Raw genomic sequence first — 17,836 nt, forward strand, 5'->3', positions numbered from 1 at the left:
TTCAATGGCTCGTTTGATTTCTTCTGGTTCTATTGATGTGTCGACGCCCCTGAGGAATATTGAGTAGAGACTGACTGGACTTTTGGTAGGGGAACACCTTACATTAAATTCGGTGTTTCATGGTTGGCAGAGATAAATTTGGTCTGCAGTAGTGGCTGGTTGGATGAGGATTTCTCCCTGGCGTAAATTTCGGGTCCTGGATGGTTCAATGGTTGCCCCTGGCTTGGCTCGGGCGATCAACATGGCGACTTGGAACGGCGTGAGGTTCGGCGGTAGGCCGTCGATGATTACCGGCGGCACTAACGGCCTGACTGGCGAGGATGAACGTTTCGTTCTGAACAGCATGTTGGCAGAGATATTAGCACGTCTGACCTGCTCGGTGATTAGCTCTGGACTGTGACTAGTCCGGTTGTGACTCTCTAAGCTGTCCTTTATGAAGAATGAACAAGCATTATAATGGTTTCTAAAGATGTGGAAGCTCCATCAACAATGTGTTTAATGTGTCCTTTATAAAGAATGAAACAAGCATTATAATGGTTTCTAAAGATGTGGAAGCTCCATCAACAATGTGTTTAATGTGTCCTTTATAAAGAATGAAACAAGCATTATAATGGTTTTTAAAGATGTGGAAGCTCCATCAACAATGTGTTTAATGTGTTCTTTATTAAGAATGAAACAAGCATTATAATGGTTTCTAAAGATGTGGAAGCTCCATCAACAATGTGTTTAATGTGTTCTTTATAAAGAATGAAACAAGCATTATAATGGTTTCTAAAGATGTGGAAGCTCCATCAACAATGTGTTTAATGTGTTCTTTATAAAGAATGAAACAAGCATTATAATGGTTTCTAAAGATGTGGAAGCTCCATCAACAATGTGTTTAATGTGTTCTTTATAAAGAATGAAACAAGCATTATAATGGTTTCTAAAGATGTGGAAGCTCCATCAACAATGTGTTTAATGTGTTCTTTATTAAGAATGAAACAAGCATTATAATGGTTTCTAAAGATGTGGAAGCTCCATCAACAATGTGTTTAATGTGTTCTTTATAAAGAATGAAACAAGCATTATAATGGTTTCTAAAGATGTGGAAGCTCCATCAACAATGTGTTTAATGTGTTCTTTATAAAGAATGAAACAAGCATTATAATGGTTTCTAAAGATGTGGAAGCTCCATCAACAATGTGTTTAATGTGTCCTTTATAAAGAATGAAACAAGCATTATAATGGTTTCTAAAGATGTGGAAGCTCCATCAACAATGTGTTTAATGTGTTCTTTATAAAGAATGAAACAAGCATTATAATGGTTTCTAAAGATGTGGAAGCTCCATCAACAATGTGTTTAATGTGTTCTTTATAAAGAATGAAACAAGCATTATAATGGTTTCTAAAGATGTGGAATCTCTCTGAACAATATGTTTAATGTGTCCTTTATAAAGAATGAAACAACAATAATGTTTAATGTGTCAACAATGTGTTTAATGTGTTCTTTATAAAGAATGAAACAAGCATTATAATGGTTTCTAAAGATGTGGAAGCTCCATCAACAATGTGTTTAATGTGTTCTTTATTAAGAATGAAACAAGCATTATAATGGTTTCTAAAGATGTGGAAGCTCCATCAACAATGTGTTTAATGTGTTCTTTATAAAGAATGAAACAAGCATTATAATGGTTTCTAAAGATGTGGAAGCTCCATCAACAATGTGTTTAATGTGTTCTTTATAAAGAATGAAACAAGCATTATAATGGTTTCTAAAGATGTGGAAGCTCCATCAACAATGTGTTTAATGTGTTCTTTATAAAGAATGAAACAAGCATTATAATGGTTTCTAAAGATGTGGAAGCTCCTCAACAATGTGTTTAATGTGTTCTTTATAAAGAATGAAACAACAATAAAGATGTTTAATGTGTCCTTTATAAAGAATGAAACAAGCATTATAAAGGTTTCTAAAGATGTGGAAGCTCCATCAACAATGTGTTTAATGTGTTCTTTATAAAGAATGAAACAAGCATTATAATGGTTTCTAAAGATGTGGAAGCTCCATCAACAATGTGTTTAATGTGTTCTTTATAAAGAATGAAACAAGCATTATAATGGTTTCTAAAGATGTGGAATCTCTCTGAACAATATGTTTAATGTGTCCTTTATAAAGAATGAAACAAGCATTATAATGGTTTCTAAAGATGTGGAAGCTCCATCAACAATGTGTTTAATGTGTTCTTTATAAAGAATGAAACAAGCATTATAATGGTTTCTAAAGATGTGGAAGCTCCATCAACAATGTGTTTAATGTGTTCTTTATAAAGAATGAAACAAGCATTATAGTGGTTTCTAAAGATGTGGAATCTCTCTGAACAATATGTTTAATGTGTCCTTTATAAAGAATGAAACAAGCATTATAATGGTTTCTAAAGATGTGGAAGCTCCATCAACAATGTGTTTAATGTGTTCTTTATTAAGAATGAAACAAGCATTATAATGGTTTCTAAAGATGTGGAAGCTCCATCAACAATGTGTTTAATGTGTTCTTTATAAAGAATGAAACAAGCATTATAATGGTTTCTAAAGATGTGGAAGCTCCATCAACAATGTGTTTAATGTGTCGTTTATAAAGAATGAAACAAGCATTATAATGGTTTCTAAAGATGTGGAAGCTCCATCAACAATGTGTTTAATGTGTTCTTTATAAAGAATGAAACAAGCATTATAATGGTTTCTAAAGATGTGGAATCTCAATGTGTTTAATGTGTTCTTTATAAAGAATGAAACAACAATATGTTTAATGTGTCCTTTATAAAGAATGAAACAAGCATTATAAAGGTTTCTAAAGATGTGGAAGCTCCATCAACAATGTGTTTAATGTGTTCTTTATAAAGAATGAAACAAGCATTATAATGGTTTCTAAAGATGTGGAAGCTCCATCAACAATGTGTTTAATGTGTCCTTTATAAAGATTTAGAACAACTTCTTTGTGTTGGGTGACGACAAGCGGCTTTCTACAAACGATAAAACAATGTTAGTCTTAAAAAATAATACATGGAGGCTGTAATAACACTGCACAATAAAGTTTTTGCTACTTGAACACTGTTGGGTGTTCCTTATAGATTTTTGACAGTTGATCACGAAAATCACATCCAAAGTTGCCCATCACTTACCGTTTCATCGAAATCTTCAGTTTCACTAGAACATTGTTACAATGGAGAAACGATATCAGGACAACTGGAATCCGTCAATGCTTGTTGACTACTGTTGGACACTGCAACGTGATGCACCGGACATTGAATACAAACAAAAATCAGCAGCAAAACACTTTTAATTATGTTGAACTTAATAGTGTATTAGAAACATAAACGCAATTAAATACGTTATTACCCGTAAACAGTTAACTGTCTATTTTTCAGAGTTACTACGTGATGAAGCAAAACCAAAACTATATTTGTGCATACCCACCAGGTACCTGTCACAATCAGCAAAAACTCTTTAGGAAGCAAAACTTTTCATAAAAATTGTTGTGCAGTGTTGTTATCGCAAATGAAAGATTAAATACAATATAATATCAATTTCACATAAAAGTTTGTACGTAGATGGGTCCTGTCTTTGAAGCTAAATTCTTCATCAGGCCTAATGTTGATAAAGGTAGTGTTTAAGAGCCTTCTCTTTATCAAGTATAACACGACTCTAATAGCAATCTATGAACCCTCTCTGCATTAGGTGAAAGCAGCAACCCTGGAGTGAATGTCTACCTCAAAATGTAAGACTACTAGAAAACAAAGTTCTGTTTATTGTAGACGTTAAAAGTAAAATAAGGAACATCAAAAGGATAGCATACGGTCATACATTTTTTATTATACGATTAAAAAGCTTATGTCGTTGAAATTGCTGATTAGATCAGTTTCTAAACTGGTTTAAGTTTAAATTGACAATGCTTCTTATAAGGAAAGACTTGATACGTCATAATTTAGTTTTTTAATTAGAAAATATTTTACGCAATAATTTCTATATATAATGTCGTAATTTATCATTGACTTTTTCTGCCCAGTCATTATAATCACCTTGCTTGAGCTAAGCGTGGCCTAGTGTTCAACGTGCTGTGCTGTAAGTCAGTATTCCTCAAGTCCATACTGCGATACTGTCTGAACAGTCAGTCCTGCTATTCTGTTCCAAACTGCACAAAGATCTTCCAAAGGCACATCTGTCCGAATGTTTTCCTTCCCTTTAGTTCCTAATTCATTACAACTACTTTTAAACCCTAGGGTTTCTGACCCTGTCGTTTAACCATAGTACCCTATAAGGAGCTTTTCAGGCTAAACAACAATACATTGTTGATTATAAATTCATTCTATTTTTTTGTTAACACAAATCTAAATAATGGTTTATCTGTGCTGTGCTCATAGGAGGGGGAGGCTGATAAATTATTTTAACGCGTATGCCATTTGTTTTCATTGATTATTTCTTCTGTTCGCCATCTGATGTCATTCTATTAAACCAAAATATAGCACATTCACGTTATTTTCGTAGCCAAAATTACAACATTCATGATTTCGAAATATTTTATTCTATAACAATGGGATGATTAAAATTAAAAATATTATGTTAAAGTATCACTATTGTATATTGTAATTTTACATAAATGTTATTGGTAAAATAGTGTAAACATTGCCTATATTATAAAATAATAACATCAGCCACTGTTGTTTTATATGGCTCTTCGTAGAATTATTAACTCGTCTGTTTCCACAGCTGTTACGTGTGTTGTATTATGTCATAAAGGTTTCACTTACGTGTCTTTCGGTTCTAAATTCGATTTCTGTTTGTATGTGAGGACTAAAACAAATCTTTTCGATGTTTTATCTATATTTATGTAAATAATAGAGATTTCATCTCTTGTAATTCCCTGATGGACTCACCTGTTTATGCAGGAAGGAGATCCCGCTTTGTATCATTGACAACGAGAGTTATGAAAAGGATTCGGTGTTCTTTGTAGAGCTTGGAAATCCAAGACTAGAAGAAGGTAAGAATAGCGGGCTTTGTTTGCTTTTTCATGCAGAACTCGTTACGTAATGTTTTTAAAAGTTCAAAAATTAAATTCACAAGTGAACTTCAAAGTTTTTAAAATATCTTGTGCTCTGATTTGGGTGATGGTAATTAATCATGAGTTTTATTATAGGTGGCACAAAGAAAACAACGGAAAATACGACCGTATAATAATATTCTGATTATAAAACCAATGAGTAATAAATTAAATTACGAAGTTTACGTCAACTTTTCTCCACCATTTTAAATAATACAATTTATGGAAACGACTTATAGCTCGGAAAATAGATGCAACTACGTCTCACAACGTCTCAATAAACAAACTGGTTGAAACGTTGTGTGGCGACTTTCATGGATGTTTCACATCTTTAATTATTCTATTGGTTCTTTCATTTGTATGCATATGTCGAAAACAAATCCTTGAGAATTAATGCAAAGAAAGTGGTAGAAAAAAACATCTTTACATTTAATTTGTTTAAAGAAATGAAAAACAACATTCATGAAAAAAATATGAATAGAACCTAAACGATAACAATCTTTGTCATGAAATAAAACTTTAAGTAGTGAAAAATAAGTTACATTAGAGTTACTGGAAGTAACAAAGCTGAGAAACGAAAAAAAACACATCGTAACTTTATTCTATTAACAAATAACTGGGTCATTTTAGGTCCCACACTGTTTTCTTGCTGTGGTATTAATGTAAGTAAATGAACCGATGTATGTGTACATTTATATATGTGTATAATTTCTTATAAGTAGCCCGACATGACCAGGTGGTTAAGGCACCGACTCGTAATTTGAGAGTCGTGGGTTCGAATCCCTGTCATACCAAATATGTTTGCTCTTTCAGCCGTGGAGGCATTATAATATGACGGTTAGTTACATTAGTCGGTGGTAAAAGAGTATTTCAAGAGTAGGCGGTGGGTGGTGATGACTAGCTACCTTCCCTCTAGTCTTAAACTGCTAACTTAGGGACGGTTAGCGCAAATAGCTCTCGTGTAGCTTTTCGCGAAATTCAAAATAAACCTAATCAAGCCTTATAAGTACTTGATTCACAAGAAGAGGTGAATAAATTCTTTTATCTGATAAAGGATTCTTTTCAGAGGAAATATAAAGGGGCAATAAAACCTCTTCTTCCGCCTTCAAACATTTCACTGAGAAGAATGACTCTCTTATTTAGGATGTACAAATGTGAATTTTAATGTTTTCTTTAAGGTAGTTTATTATACGATTTTAATCACATGCGTCATTAAATGTGTTTATTTCTGTTTCATAAGTTTTATTTCAACAACTTAATTGTACGTACATTTTAGACGTTGATGAAACTACCTTTCAAGACATCAATAAGAATTCTCCAAACGCTGAACTGACAGAAGCTGAAAAGATTGCAATATTAGGAAAGCCGAGGCTGGGAGAACAGTACAAGGTTTCCATCCGTATTAAAGAAAGTAAGGAATTCAAGGTAACGTGAAGACACCACGACTATTGTACTGTCTTATAAACAATGTCTTAAGTCTAAGATAAAGTATTTAATTGATCATTCAGTAATAAACTGATAGGAGTCACATGCGTGATTATGGTCTTATCACATCAGCGAGAAACAGCATTCATTGTAACCGATGCAGACAACTTTGATGGCTGAAACACTATACTAAATATTCGAAGCCAGTTATAAGAGATACGTTCAAGTCAAACAGAGAGAACAATACAACAATGTTTCAGAACCAAGTATTTGTGATAGATAAGATTCTAACAGGTAAAATATTAATGAAAGAACTTAGAATCTTGTATGTATGATACAGAAGGTTCTAGCAGGTAGAACATTAATGAAAGAATTGGGAATCTTGTATGTATGATACAGAAGGTTCTAGCAGGTAGAACATTAATGAAAGAATTGAGAATCTTGTATGTATGATACAGAAGGTTCTAGGAGGTAGAACATTAATGAAATAATTGAGAATCTTGTATGTATGATACAAAAGGTTCTAGCAGGTAGAACATTAATGAAATAATTGAGAATCTTGTATGTATGATACAGAAGGTTCTAGCAGGTAGAACATTAATGAAATAATTGAGAATCTTGTATGTATGATACAAAAGGTTCTAGCAGGTAGAACATTAATGAAAGAATTGAGAATCTTGTATGTATGATACAGAAGGTTCTAGCAGGTGGAACACTTAGAAAAGCGTTAGCAGCTAAGTATATGTAATGCAATAAAAATACCCCAGCAAAACACCTTAAAAAATGGACTAGTGCATTGAACTTCGAATTAGAAAATCTAGGAAACTTGTAAGTTCCCAATTTTATATGCATATATCTACAGTGAAATTCAAGTGAGAGAAAGCATCATAGAAGAGAGGAAAGTGTGAGATAACTTATACAATAGCTTCGTTCTAAGGGTCAAGATACAGAAATAGTTATCTTTATAAAACTTTGGTAAAATCGACGAAGAAAATAATTTCAACTTTAAGTAATATAAGAACGCAATTAGGCACCCAGATGAACATATATGACAGCCAGTAATTTATGTTAACGAGAAATTGAGGCGACCCTTCTCAGTTCACTTTGTTTCCACCGGTGAGGCGACCCTTCTCAGTTCACTTTGTTTCCACCGTTCTATTCCTGCGTGTGGCAGGAAAACGGTTTCACAGGTGCACGTGCTATATCACTCACGAGGCGTCATTTTAATACACTAATGTTATAAATCATTCTTACGTTATGTTACAGTATAGTGGAGCATGCAACGATTTCTTAAATGTCAAGGCAGTGTGGTTCTGAGAACTTGGACTAAATCTCATTTCTGGCAAGACTAGAACAACGCCTAGTGATTCATATATTACCTGAAAACCTTCAAGTTGACAAAGAATCCTCATCACTGTTTTACTTCACATGTATACATAAATACCTGAGGATTATTGTCACATTAAAAACCATGGTTGTAATATTTTTGAAAGTGTGAAAATTAGATCCTTACTGTTTGTGCAACAGATACGTACTGTTACTTAGATAAACATAAAATATAAGAAAATTTATATTTATTTTCAGTATTGATAATTGGTATTCCTTGACAGAATAGGGTGTAAACCATCTTACCTATCTGAATTTCGAAAACAGTTTTGTCTTTTTGTCTTACAAATTAAAGCAAACGTTTTTATTAAAGGAACTACAATGAACTTTGCGTTCATTCTCGAAACTCCTCCCAGAAGCCTAAGTGGTTCTTATTTGTTAAACTTTTATATATCACACAAGTGAGACGTTTGAAATTGTAAGTAAAGTTTAGGTAACTAAGTTCCCCACCAGGACACCCACCATAGATTCTGTGTGTAATAAGGCCCGGCATGGCCAGGTGGTTAAGGCGCTCGACTTCTAATCCGAGAGTTGCGGGGATTCGAATTCTCGTCGTACCAGATACGCTCGCCCTTTCAGCTGTGGGGGCGTTATATCAATCATAATATTCGTTGGTAAAATAGTAGCCCAAGAGTCGGTGGTGGCTAGTCTTAGACTGATATGTTAGGGACAGCTAGCTCAGATAGCCCTCGTGTAGCTTTGCGCGAAATTCAAAAACAAAATAAACAATCTATGTGTAATAACGGGATGTGACTTGGATTTTCAGCTATATAACCAAATGATATAACGTAATAATAATTAAAATTTTGTGTAATTAAAGTCCAAAAGGCAGCTAAATCTAGTATATAAACAACACATAAAATCCATGCAACAATTAAACCTTGTATATAAACCACACACAAAATCCATACAACAGTTAAACCTTGTGTATAAAAATCACACAATATCCATGCAACAGTTAAAACTTGTATATAAACAACATACACAATCCATGCAACAGTTAAAACTTGTATATAAACAACACACAAAATCCATGCAACGATTAAACCTGGTGTATAAACAACACACAAAATCCATGCAACGATTTAACCTTGTATATAAAAAACACAAAATCCATGCAACTATCGTTGCTTTTGGCACGACGTTACAGTAGTATTGCTCCAATGTTAAAGAGAAACCAACTTTGTACAAATCATTAAACTCTAGAATTAAGTCACGAGATCTAACAAAGTTTAAATACTGTCACGTTTTTGACTCTTAAGTAAAAAATATGTACTCAACGCCTCACTGACTTTCGAGGTTAAACAATGTAACATGTGCCAAAGGTTCATACAGCTCCTTTATAAGCTATTTGTTACAGAAAATCTTCAAGGTTGTTTATACAATTGTGAAATAGCATATCCCCGTATTAAAGAAAGTAGCGGACGTGGTTTGAGAGGTATAGGACAATACCTGGGGATGTAATAGCTAATTAAAACATCTGTACGGTAATGTATAAATAACATAATCGTGTAAAAAGTATTAAAATTAAAAATATCGAATAATAACATTAACTGAATAAAATAATACAACATGAATAAAGACAATTATTTTTGTGTGTGGAGCTTTATTAAAGAACACATAACATTTTGACTTTATGATTCTAACATTCATGTTTTATTATGGAAAAGTCACACCGAGCTATCTGCTCAGTCCACCGAGGGGAAACGAACTGCTTCTTTTAGTATTGTAAATCCGTAGACTTATCGCTGTACTTCGTGTTTGATTGTCGAAGTTTCAGCTAACGTTATGATTTTGGACTTTTTGTGAACATTAAGACTATCATTCTTTAAAAATGGACTAGGGAACAAACCTTTGTTCAGATGGTGGTTGTTTGTTTAGTTCAGTTCAATCTTATATGAAATGCACTTTCAGCCAGACGAATGGACAACAAGTGACTATAAAAATACGTTTTTCGAAGTAAGATTAAGGGAAAGATCTGAAACTGATTTCAAATCAGGTCTTTTTAGTTCAGTTCTCTGCCCACGTGCGTGTTCCGCGTGAGCTATCTGATAGACTACACGTAACGTTGGATGCAGTAAAACGTCTAGGCTCGTCAACCATAGAATTCTGTTTTACGGTCCAGGTGCATAAAATAAATAAAAATATCGACAACTCTATTTTACCTAACCGTCCCACTAGACATTTTGTTTTATTGTAAACATGACCTAACACGGTGCTGTTCTCATTCTTTCTTATCATTTTTCTTTGTTAGTTTATTTTCTTTTCGCTATTGTGTTTTTCACTTTGTAGTTCATTATAAGTAAACAGTTCTGCGTTTTTAGTCTATAATTATTGGTTTACTATTGAATTATTAAAAGAGTTGCGGTGATATTCTACATTCTATTAACATTTTATCTATATAGATCTCATGTATTGTTATAGAAAGACTTTCACCAATGCGTTAATGTTTTTTTTTTGCAACAACACGACTTGTTGTATCTTATGTGTACATTTGATCAATAGAAAGCTAACTGTAAAAAAAACCCATAAAAAACTACAAATTAATTAATGAAACTGATCTAGAACTACTTAACATCATAACCCGGTATGACAAAGTGGTTACGGTTCTCGATTCGTAATATGAATCCCCGTCACATCAAACATGCTCATCCTTTCAGCCGTAGGAGCGTTATAATGTTATGGTCGATCCTGCTATTCGTTGATAAAACAATAGCCCAAGAGTTGGCTGTGGGTGGTGATAACTAGCTGCCTTCCCTCTAGTCCTACACTGCTAAATTTGAGATAGCTAGCGCAGATAGCTCTCGTGTAGCTTTGCGCAAAATTAAAAAAAACAAACAAACTTGACAACTGTATAAATTCGATAATAAAAATAACTGTGTGAAACCTTTTTTTAACACCTAGTTTACACCTCCGCGCTACAAATGTGTTCTCTGTTTTGCGAAGCCATTTAAGCTAGAAAAAAAGCATAACTCTTCAGACCTTTCTGGTATTGATTCTCTCATAAGGTAACGGAGCTAAATCGGAGTCTTCCTGAACCTACTGACATTCTACCAATATTCTATAAGAAAGACATGAGATGATGAAGGATGAAAACCGGAAGAATTTCATGATGAGAAGAAATTAACAAGCAGGATCAGCCAAATTAAACAGAAAGAGAAAATAAAAGGCATCTCATGTAGATGTCCAAGGATGTGATTCATTATTATCTCTGTATTTATTGGATTGGTTTGGTTTTGGTTTGTTTTGAATTTCGCGCACAGCACACGAGAGCTATCTGCACTAGTCGTCCCTAAGTTTCCTGTGTTAGACAAGAGGAAAGGCAGCTAGTTGTCACCACCTACCGCCAACTCTTGGGCTACTCTTTTACTAACGAATAGAGAGATAAACGGTCACATTATAACGCCTCCACGGCTGAAAGGGCAAGCACGCTTGGTGTGACGGAGATTCGAACCTTATTTGTTGGAAGGTTAACATAAGCATACGTCTTTAAAAACCAATGAAATAGTAAACTGTTTTTTATTTGTTAGTATTTAATGTCATTTGTTTTCTTTGAAGAAAGGAGGAATCGAACAAAAAGTAGAGCAAACACTGAAAAATGATAAACTGTTTTAAAATATGAAAAATATTGTAATATATTGGGAAAAGATTTATAGTTTTTACAAAACACTCGTCTCAAGCCTTATTTATCCATGAAATACAGAATACTAAGCCTTTTCTTTTAAAATTCAATATAGCGAACTCTGATAGATCGTTTATAAATCTCTGTAGACTAGAAGACCTTAGAAATCTGACAGGAAATGGTTCACACAGATGTCCGTCTTCAGAAGATAAAAAATATGGCACATTGGTTGGGAATTTCCTCCTGTTTCTTAAGTTAAGACGTTCGCAATTCTTGACATTGAGGTTAACGTATCAAAGTTTTGTAACAATAGAGACACAAACTTTTCAGATATCGATTTTCAACTCTCTCTAAACACCCTATTTAAGAAATTTCTAAAACACTCAGCGCAGATTTCGCGACAGCCACCGTGTGATTAGAGAAGGGTTTAAAAACCTATATGTTGAATACTGTCGTATTTTCAGATAAATAAACCCGAAAACAACAGCAAATTCATTAAAGAAGTAAAAGAGTGGTCTCTAACATGTTTGTTCCTTTGTTTGTTTTCGAATTTTGCGCAATGCTACACGAGAGCTACCTGATACTGGACAAAAAGGGGGCCCGGCATGGCCTAGCGCGTTAAGGCGTGCGCTTCTAATCTGAGGGTCGCGGGTTCGCGCCCGAGTCGCGCTAAACATGCTCGCCCTTTCAGCCGTGGGGGCGTTATAATGTGACGGTCAATCCCACTATTCGTTGGTAAAAGAGTAGCCCAAGAGTTGGCGGTGGGTGGTGATGACTAGCTGCCTTCCCTCTAGTCTTCCACTGCTAAATTAGGGACGGCTAGCACAGATAGCCCTCGAGTAGCTTTGTGCGAAATTCCAAAACAAACAAACAAACAAACAAACTGGACAAAAAGAATAAGTGAAGAAACGACAAGCACAGAGTAGCCACACTTGCGCAGACGGAATCACAATCTATTCTATTGGAGTGTGTTTCGCTTCACAGCTTTCTTTTCCCTCAGGATTGGCTTCTGTTAAACTAAACAAAGATTTCCAAGTAAGAATTTTCTTTTCGCAATTTCCTCGTGGGACTGGATAAAGAAGCGCCTTTCAATTCAATACTAACCTCATTTTCTCTCACCAGTTGACAGCGTTGATCCATGACCTTCGTTATTTCACAGGATTAGTCAGCCGTATCGTTTAGAAAACGTCAACTGGACCAGAAAAGGATATTGCAGTATCAGTACTTTCAAACTGGGTGTTATGCGTTATTTGAATATCCTCTTAGGCAGGAAAAACATTACTTACTACAGAGAAAAATAAACAAAACGATTAGGAAAAAGTGACCTTAACAACTTTTTGGACCAAATTTGGCCGCCATTAGAGCATTGAATCTTAAAAATTCATTTTTAAAAAACAAACTTCTATGTAACTAAAACAAGTAAAAACATGACATATCTTATTATATTACATTATCTTTTCTCACAATTTTATTTAGAGTTGTGCTTCAACGTACCAGCGTTTCTATGGAATGATCATGCCATGCCAGATTTGTTTGAATTTAGGATAAATTTGACCTATTTTGTTTGGAAAATAACAATTATTTTTTTTATAACTATAAGCCATCGTTTCCAAAGAAAGTTTATATAACATCCCAGATCGAAATTCACACATTACTTTGGTAAAATGCAAAATGATGGTCAGATATACCTTAAAACTCTCAATTCTAAATCTTAAAAACATTTCTTTGTTATAGGTTTCAGCTATAGGCCAAGACCAAGTGCAGATGTCGAAACCTGAAGACAAAGGGTGTTGTTGTCTTTTCTATGTACGACAGTTTCACACTTCGTGATAAGGCACCTTTTAAGTAAGAAGACACGACGAATAATTTTGCTTTACTTTTTCAGAAATGTTTGACTTTGTGCAAGAGAAGGAAAATCATTGTAATAACGAACATACGATATTTTAAATGTGTTTCTGGTCGTGTGAGGCATGTTTTGAAGTAGAACATGAGGGCATGAGCACAGCTTCCCTTCCAATGTTTTTTATCATTCCTGAAAATTAGAAGAGATAATATTGTATTATCATTACACATTTCGGCCGTTTCGTTTTTCCATTCTAGTTATTTTATTTTATTTTGTTCTATTTCTATTTAAATTTATTTATTCATCCTATGTCTCTTTTTCCTTATTTTCTGATTTTCTTCTGTAAACTAGGATATCGACAACTAGAACAAAAGGCGGAGGAAACAATTATTTCGTGTTTTTTTTATAACATTCTTCACAGTATCGCTTGACCTGTTAAAATTTTCCTCCAAAGTGTCTTCATGACATTTCCTTCGACGATGTCTTTCCTCACGTGCGAATAAGAAGAGAAGACACGTATGCATTCCATATTGTACTGCCACTACAGACGCTGTAGTTGTCTACAGGAAATCGTCCACAATGATAGTAAAAATCAGACACGGATTGTGTTCTCTCAGTTCCCTGTTGATTCCGTAGAATTTTCTCTTCCTAAACAGCTGGAAATTTCTGTAATCGCGAAAGAGAATATAAATCTGTAACTGGAGTTTTTAACACTCCGGAAACATAATCCGTAAATGTATATTCGCGCAGGGGTTGGACACCTGTATATTTTCTCACGTACTTTTTCGAAAAAGAATTTTTCTTTTAAAGAACTACTGGGCTACGATTACACATAGAAGATAAGAACGTTTTCTCCCACACTAGATGAACTATAACCACTACTGTGAATCATGTGGATATCTCGTTACCAAACAACGAAGCCATTAATCTCAGTTACTATTTGTTTTCCAGATAACCAAAGGCATATTAAACATAAAAATAAAATATGAATAATCACTATAATTTTAATTTATTTAGCAACAACTAACAATAACTTCCAAGGGCGGGATGTCCACACCTTGTTACATCTACAATCTAAATTATGCTCTAACATAGATCAAACTATCCCTTTCCTGTACCTTTAGTTTTCTTTTTTATTCAGAATATGAAACATTGTTTTGAATCACAAAAGCAATTACTAAGGTAGATTTTCGTGGAGGACTGAAAAAAGCTTTTTTATGTTCACGTAGGTAACAATAATAAAACATTAGATAACATTACAACTATATATCTTGTATTTCAGTGCTAATTAATCGGTTACTGACTACATCTTTTTTATGTTTTTAGGCACTTTCATAGGCTCTCAGGTATCTTGAAATTCATTTAATGAAATAACCTGATGGGTTTACGTATATACTTTGTTTCAAGAATATGCGACCTATGGATTAGGCTTAAGGATCGAACTTGGCTCACACTGCCGAGGCCCGGCATGGCCTGGTGGTTAAGGCACTCGACTCGTAATATGAAAGTCGCGGGTTCGAATCTCCATCACATATGCTCGCCCTTTCAGCCGTGGGGGTGTTATAATGTTACGGTCAATTCCACTATTCGTTGGTAAAAGAGTAGCCCAAGAGTTGGCGGTGGGTGGTGATAATTAGCTGCCTTTCCCCTAGTCTTACGCTGCAAACTTAGGGACGGCTTGCGCAGATAGCCATCGTGTAGCTTTGTGGGAAATTCAAGAAACAAACAAACAAACATCTAAGGTATTCGATGTCTTCCACTTGAAGAGCGCTTCATGTGACTCATGGGCTAAACGGTTCAGGTATAATGATTCCTAACTTAGGACTGCTAAGCACAGGGAAGACAGCCAGTCTGTAGCACTATCACCAATACATTGAACTTTCTAATCTGCGTCTGGGTGGGCTAACAATTTGGTCCCTAATTCCCTCCCCCAGTCAACTCGCTTAAAACTTTGCAATCTGAGTTAAAACATATATGTATCGTGACTAACCAATTTTCTGAATCTGCTAGCATAACAAAAAATGTTTTTAGTATTACCGTTTTACTATAACTATCATGTTATCTTTTTTTTTATAAAATCTAAGCCAATGAAGAAATAATAAAAAGGTCCGTTTATATTTGGTCACCAAGTTGATAAGTTCACTTCACAACATTAAATCAAATTTAACCGCACAAGTTTTATATAATTTAATACAGACTGAAAGTCAATCCTGACAAAAAATAAGTTACTTTTTTAATAAACTATAAAGTTTTATGATAATTTCATCTTTCTGGTATTTTTAAATTTATCTTAGAATACTGTGGACAAGCTCTTCCAAAAGGCTAATGTATCGCTGACAATTGGAACTTCATCTTGGAAAGAACAGTTCATAGAAGCCATCACTGTCAACGCAGGTAAGAATAAGTTATTGGTTCAACTAATAAAACATTTCAATCATCTGCCAATGAGCCGAAAAACGTTTTGAAATGAAAGAGTAATGGTTGTGTATTATGACTCGTTTCACGTGAGAAGTGAGAAACAATTAAAAATATATTTATATGAAAACAGTGTGCTTGTTTATGCAACGATTTGTTCATTCGATGTTTTCTATATTGAGGAAATTTTTATCTTAAATTTTGTTAATAACTTAAATTCTAACAAACTATTTCTTGGAGAACCTACTGATCAGTTGCATCATGCCTTCTAAGGTTTGTTTTGACTCTTACTGACTTCTGTAATTTCATGCAAAGACCAGATACACATTGTAAGTATGCACAATTGTCTTTTGTTTTGGTAAATTCTTATTTTAGTAATTAGTGTGTATTAATTTCAAAGTTGAATGGAATACAATGTCACAAGTACTGGTTGAAGAAACTAGGGCATATATATATATATTCGTGTTGATAAAACCCTCACAACAATATTTCACAAATTTCTATTGACTCTATCACCAAGCTATGTTAGTTGAGTTCCTCATATCTGAGGCTGAGTACTGAAGAGTCTGAGTGTATAGATCTTATTTTGTGATTAACTCGGTTGACACTATCATGAAGTCAACGTGTAAGGAACGAGTGACTCCTTTTGAAAATACGTATGAGAAATGAGAGCTGTGTATCGTTATACGTTCTTCGGGAAAAAATATTCATGTTGCAACTAATAAAAGCCAGCATATGTATTAAAGTAAAGAGATATTTAACTGTATTTCTAGACCAAAAAGGTTCTGCTAACATATAATTAAGACAAAGCAAAAAAAACAAACAAACACGTATTTGTTGTGAACCACAAAACTACAAAAAAAGTTGTCTGTATTCTTCTCACTATGGATATGAAAACTCAAGTTTTAGAGTTACAAACCCTCAAATGTACCGCTGAGCCACAAGGGGGCAGTAGCAAAGATGAACAGGGAAGTTTCCACCAATCTTTTCACGCACCGTTAAACATTTTTAACAATATTTTACAATACGCCAATCATATCTTCAGTAACGGACGGATATCAGCCACCAGAGAATTCACATTTTACCATTATAATGAGACGTGCTAGAATAAATACAATGGATGCAAGTCAACATCTCGTTTATAATTTATGTAAGCGACACAGAACCTCGAACAGACAACGGGGGGGTTAGAACTAAGTTGTGAATAAAGATAAAATGGTTGAAAGCATTTCAAAGAAGCAAAGTAAAATTGGAAATCATTTTTCTAAAAAACAGTATTGATAAAAGTTAATATTCTCTCCCTCTTAGCGCCCCTGAGAAATCTGTTTATATTTTCAGAGTTTTAGCACGCTGTCGTTCTATTTAGTTGTTAAACACGCAAAACTTTGCGTCACAAGTTCAGGGAATGTCTGTAAATATCATATCATAAAGTATAAATTCCTTGCTCTTATTTCTTCTGTTTTTTTTTTCATATTACACCAGAAATCAAAAACAAAAGAATGACGCCAGCCAGTTTCACTGAGGCGGCATAGCTCCAAACGGAGTATACGCTTTAATAATTATTAACTAGCAGTCATTTGAAAAAAAACAGTCATAATTTTCATGTAATCAGTATTATCATTACCACTGATGTTGGCTTTCTTACAAAAAAGGAATTACCAACCAATAACAGATAAATGATAAACATTACAGTTGGAACCTTGTTTTATTTAGAACTTGGTTACAAATACGACCTATGTATATCGAAACACTGCAAAGGAGTAAAGAAAAAACCTTAAAGAATGAAGTAGATGTTGGGATGGCTCATACCAATCCTTCAAGAACAATAATAACAAGATAGTAGGGATGCTATTTGCATCCATACAAACTCCGGTGGAATTATGTATGAAAAACACTATTATAATCCTGTCGTTGAACAAGTCCGACGCTTGGAAGGTTTGTCTTCAAACTAAGAACCGCGTGTAAAGTATATTTTAAGAGTAATGTTTGCTTGTTTTTTGTTCTATTCGTTGCTGTTCGGTGATGATCGACCAATGTATGAATACAGCGGTAAACCAAAAACCAAAAGATT

General features: G+C 34.2%; 1 protein-coding gene across 2 annotated transcripts in view; it reads left to right on the forward strand.

Moving 5' to 3' along the window:
• LOC143229278 (sodium/calcium exchanger 3-like) overlaps positions 1-17,836 on the forward strand; it is a 113,754-nt gene that overhangs the window by 80,032 nt on the left and 15,886 nt on the right. For both annotated transcript variants that reach the window (XM_076461404.1, XM_076461413.1), the window contains 3 exons: positions 4,923-5,014; positions 6,351-6,499; positions 15,645-15,744. In XM_076461404.1, the coding sequence (XP_076317519.1) occupies positions 4,923-5,014; positions 6,351-6,499; positions 15,645-15,744 (341 nt within the window). The remainder of the gene's footprint in view (positions 1-4,922; positions 5,015-6,350; positions 6,500-15,644; positions 15,745-17,836) is intronic.

This window comes from Tachypleus tridentatus, chromosome 1 (assembly GCF_004210375.1).
Source record: "Tachypleus tridentatus isolate NWPU-2018 chromosome 1, ASM421037v1, whole genome shotgun sequence".
In the NCBI taxonomy this organism is placed as follows: Eukaryota; Metazoa; Arthropoda; class Merostomata; order Xiphosura; family Limulidae; genus Tachypleus; species Tachypleus tridentatus.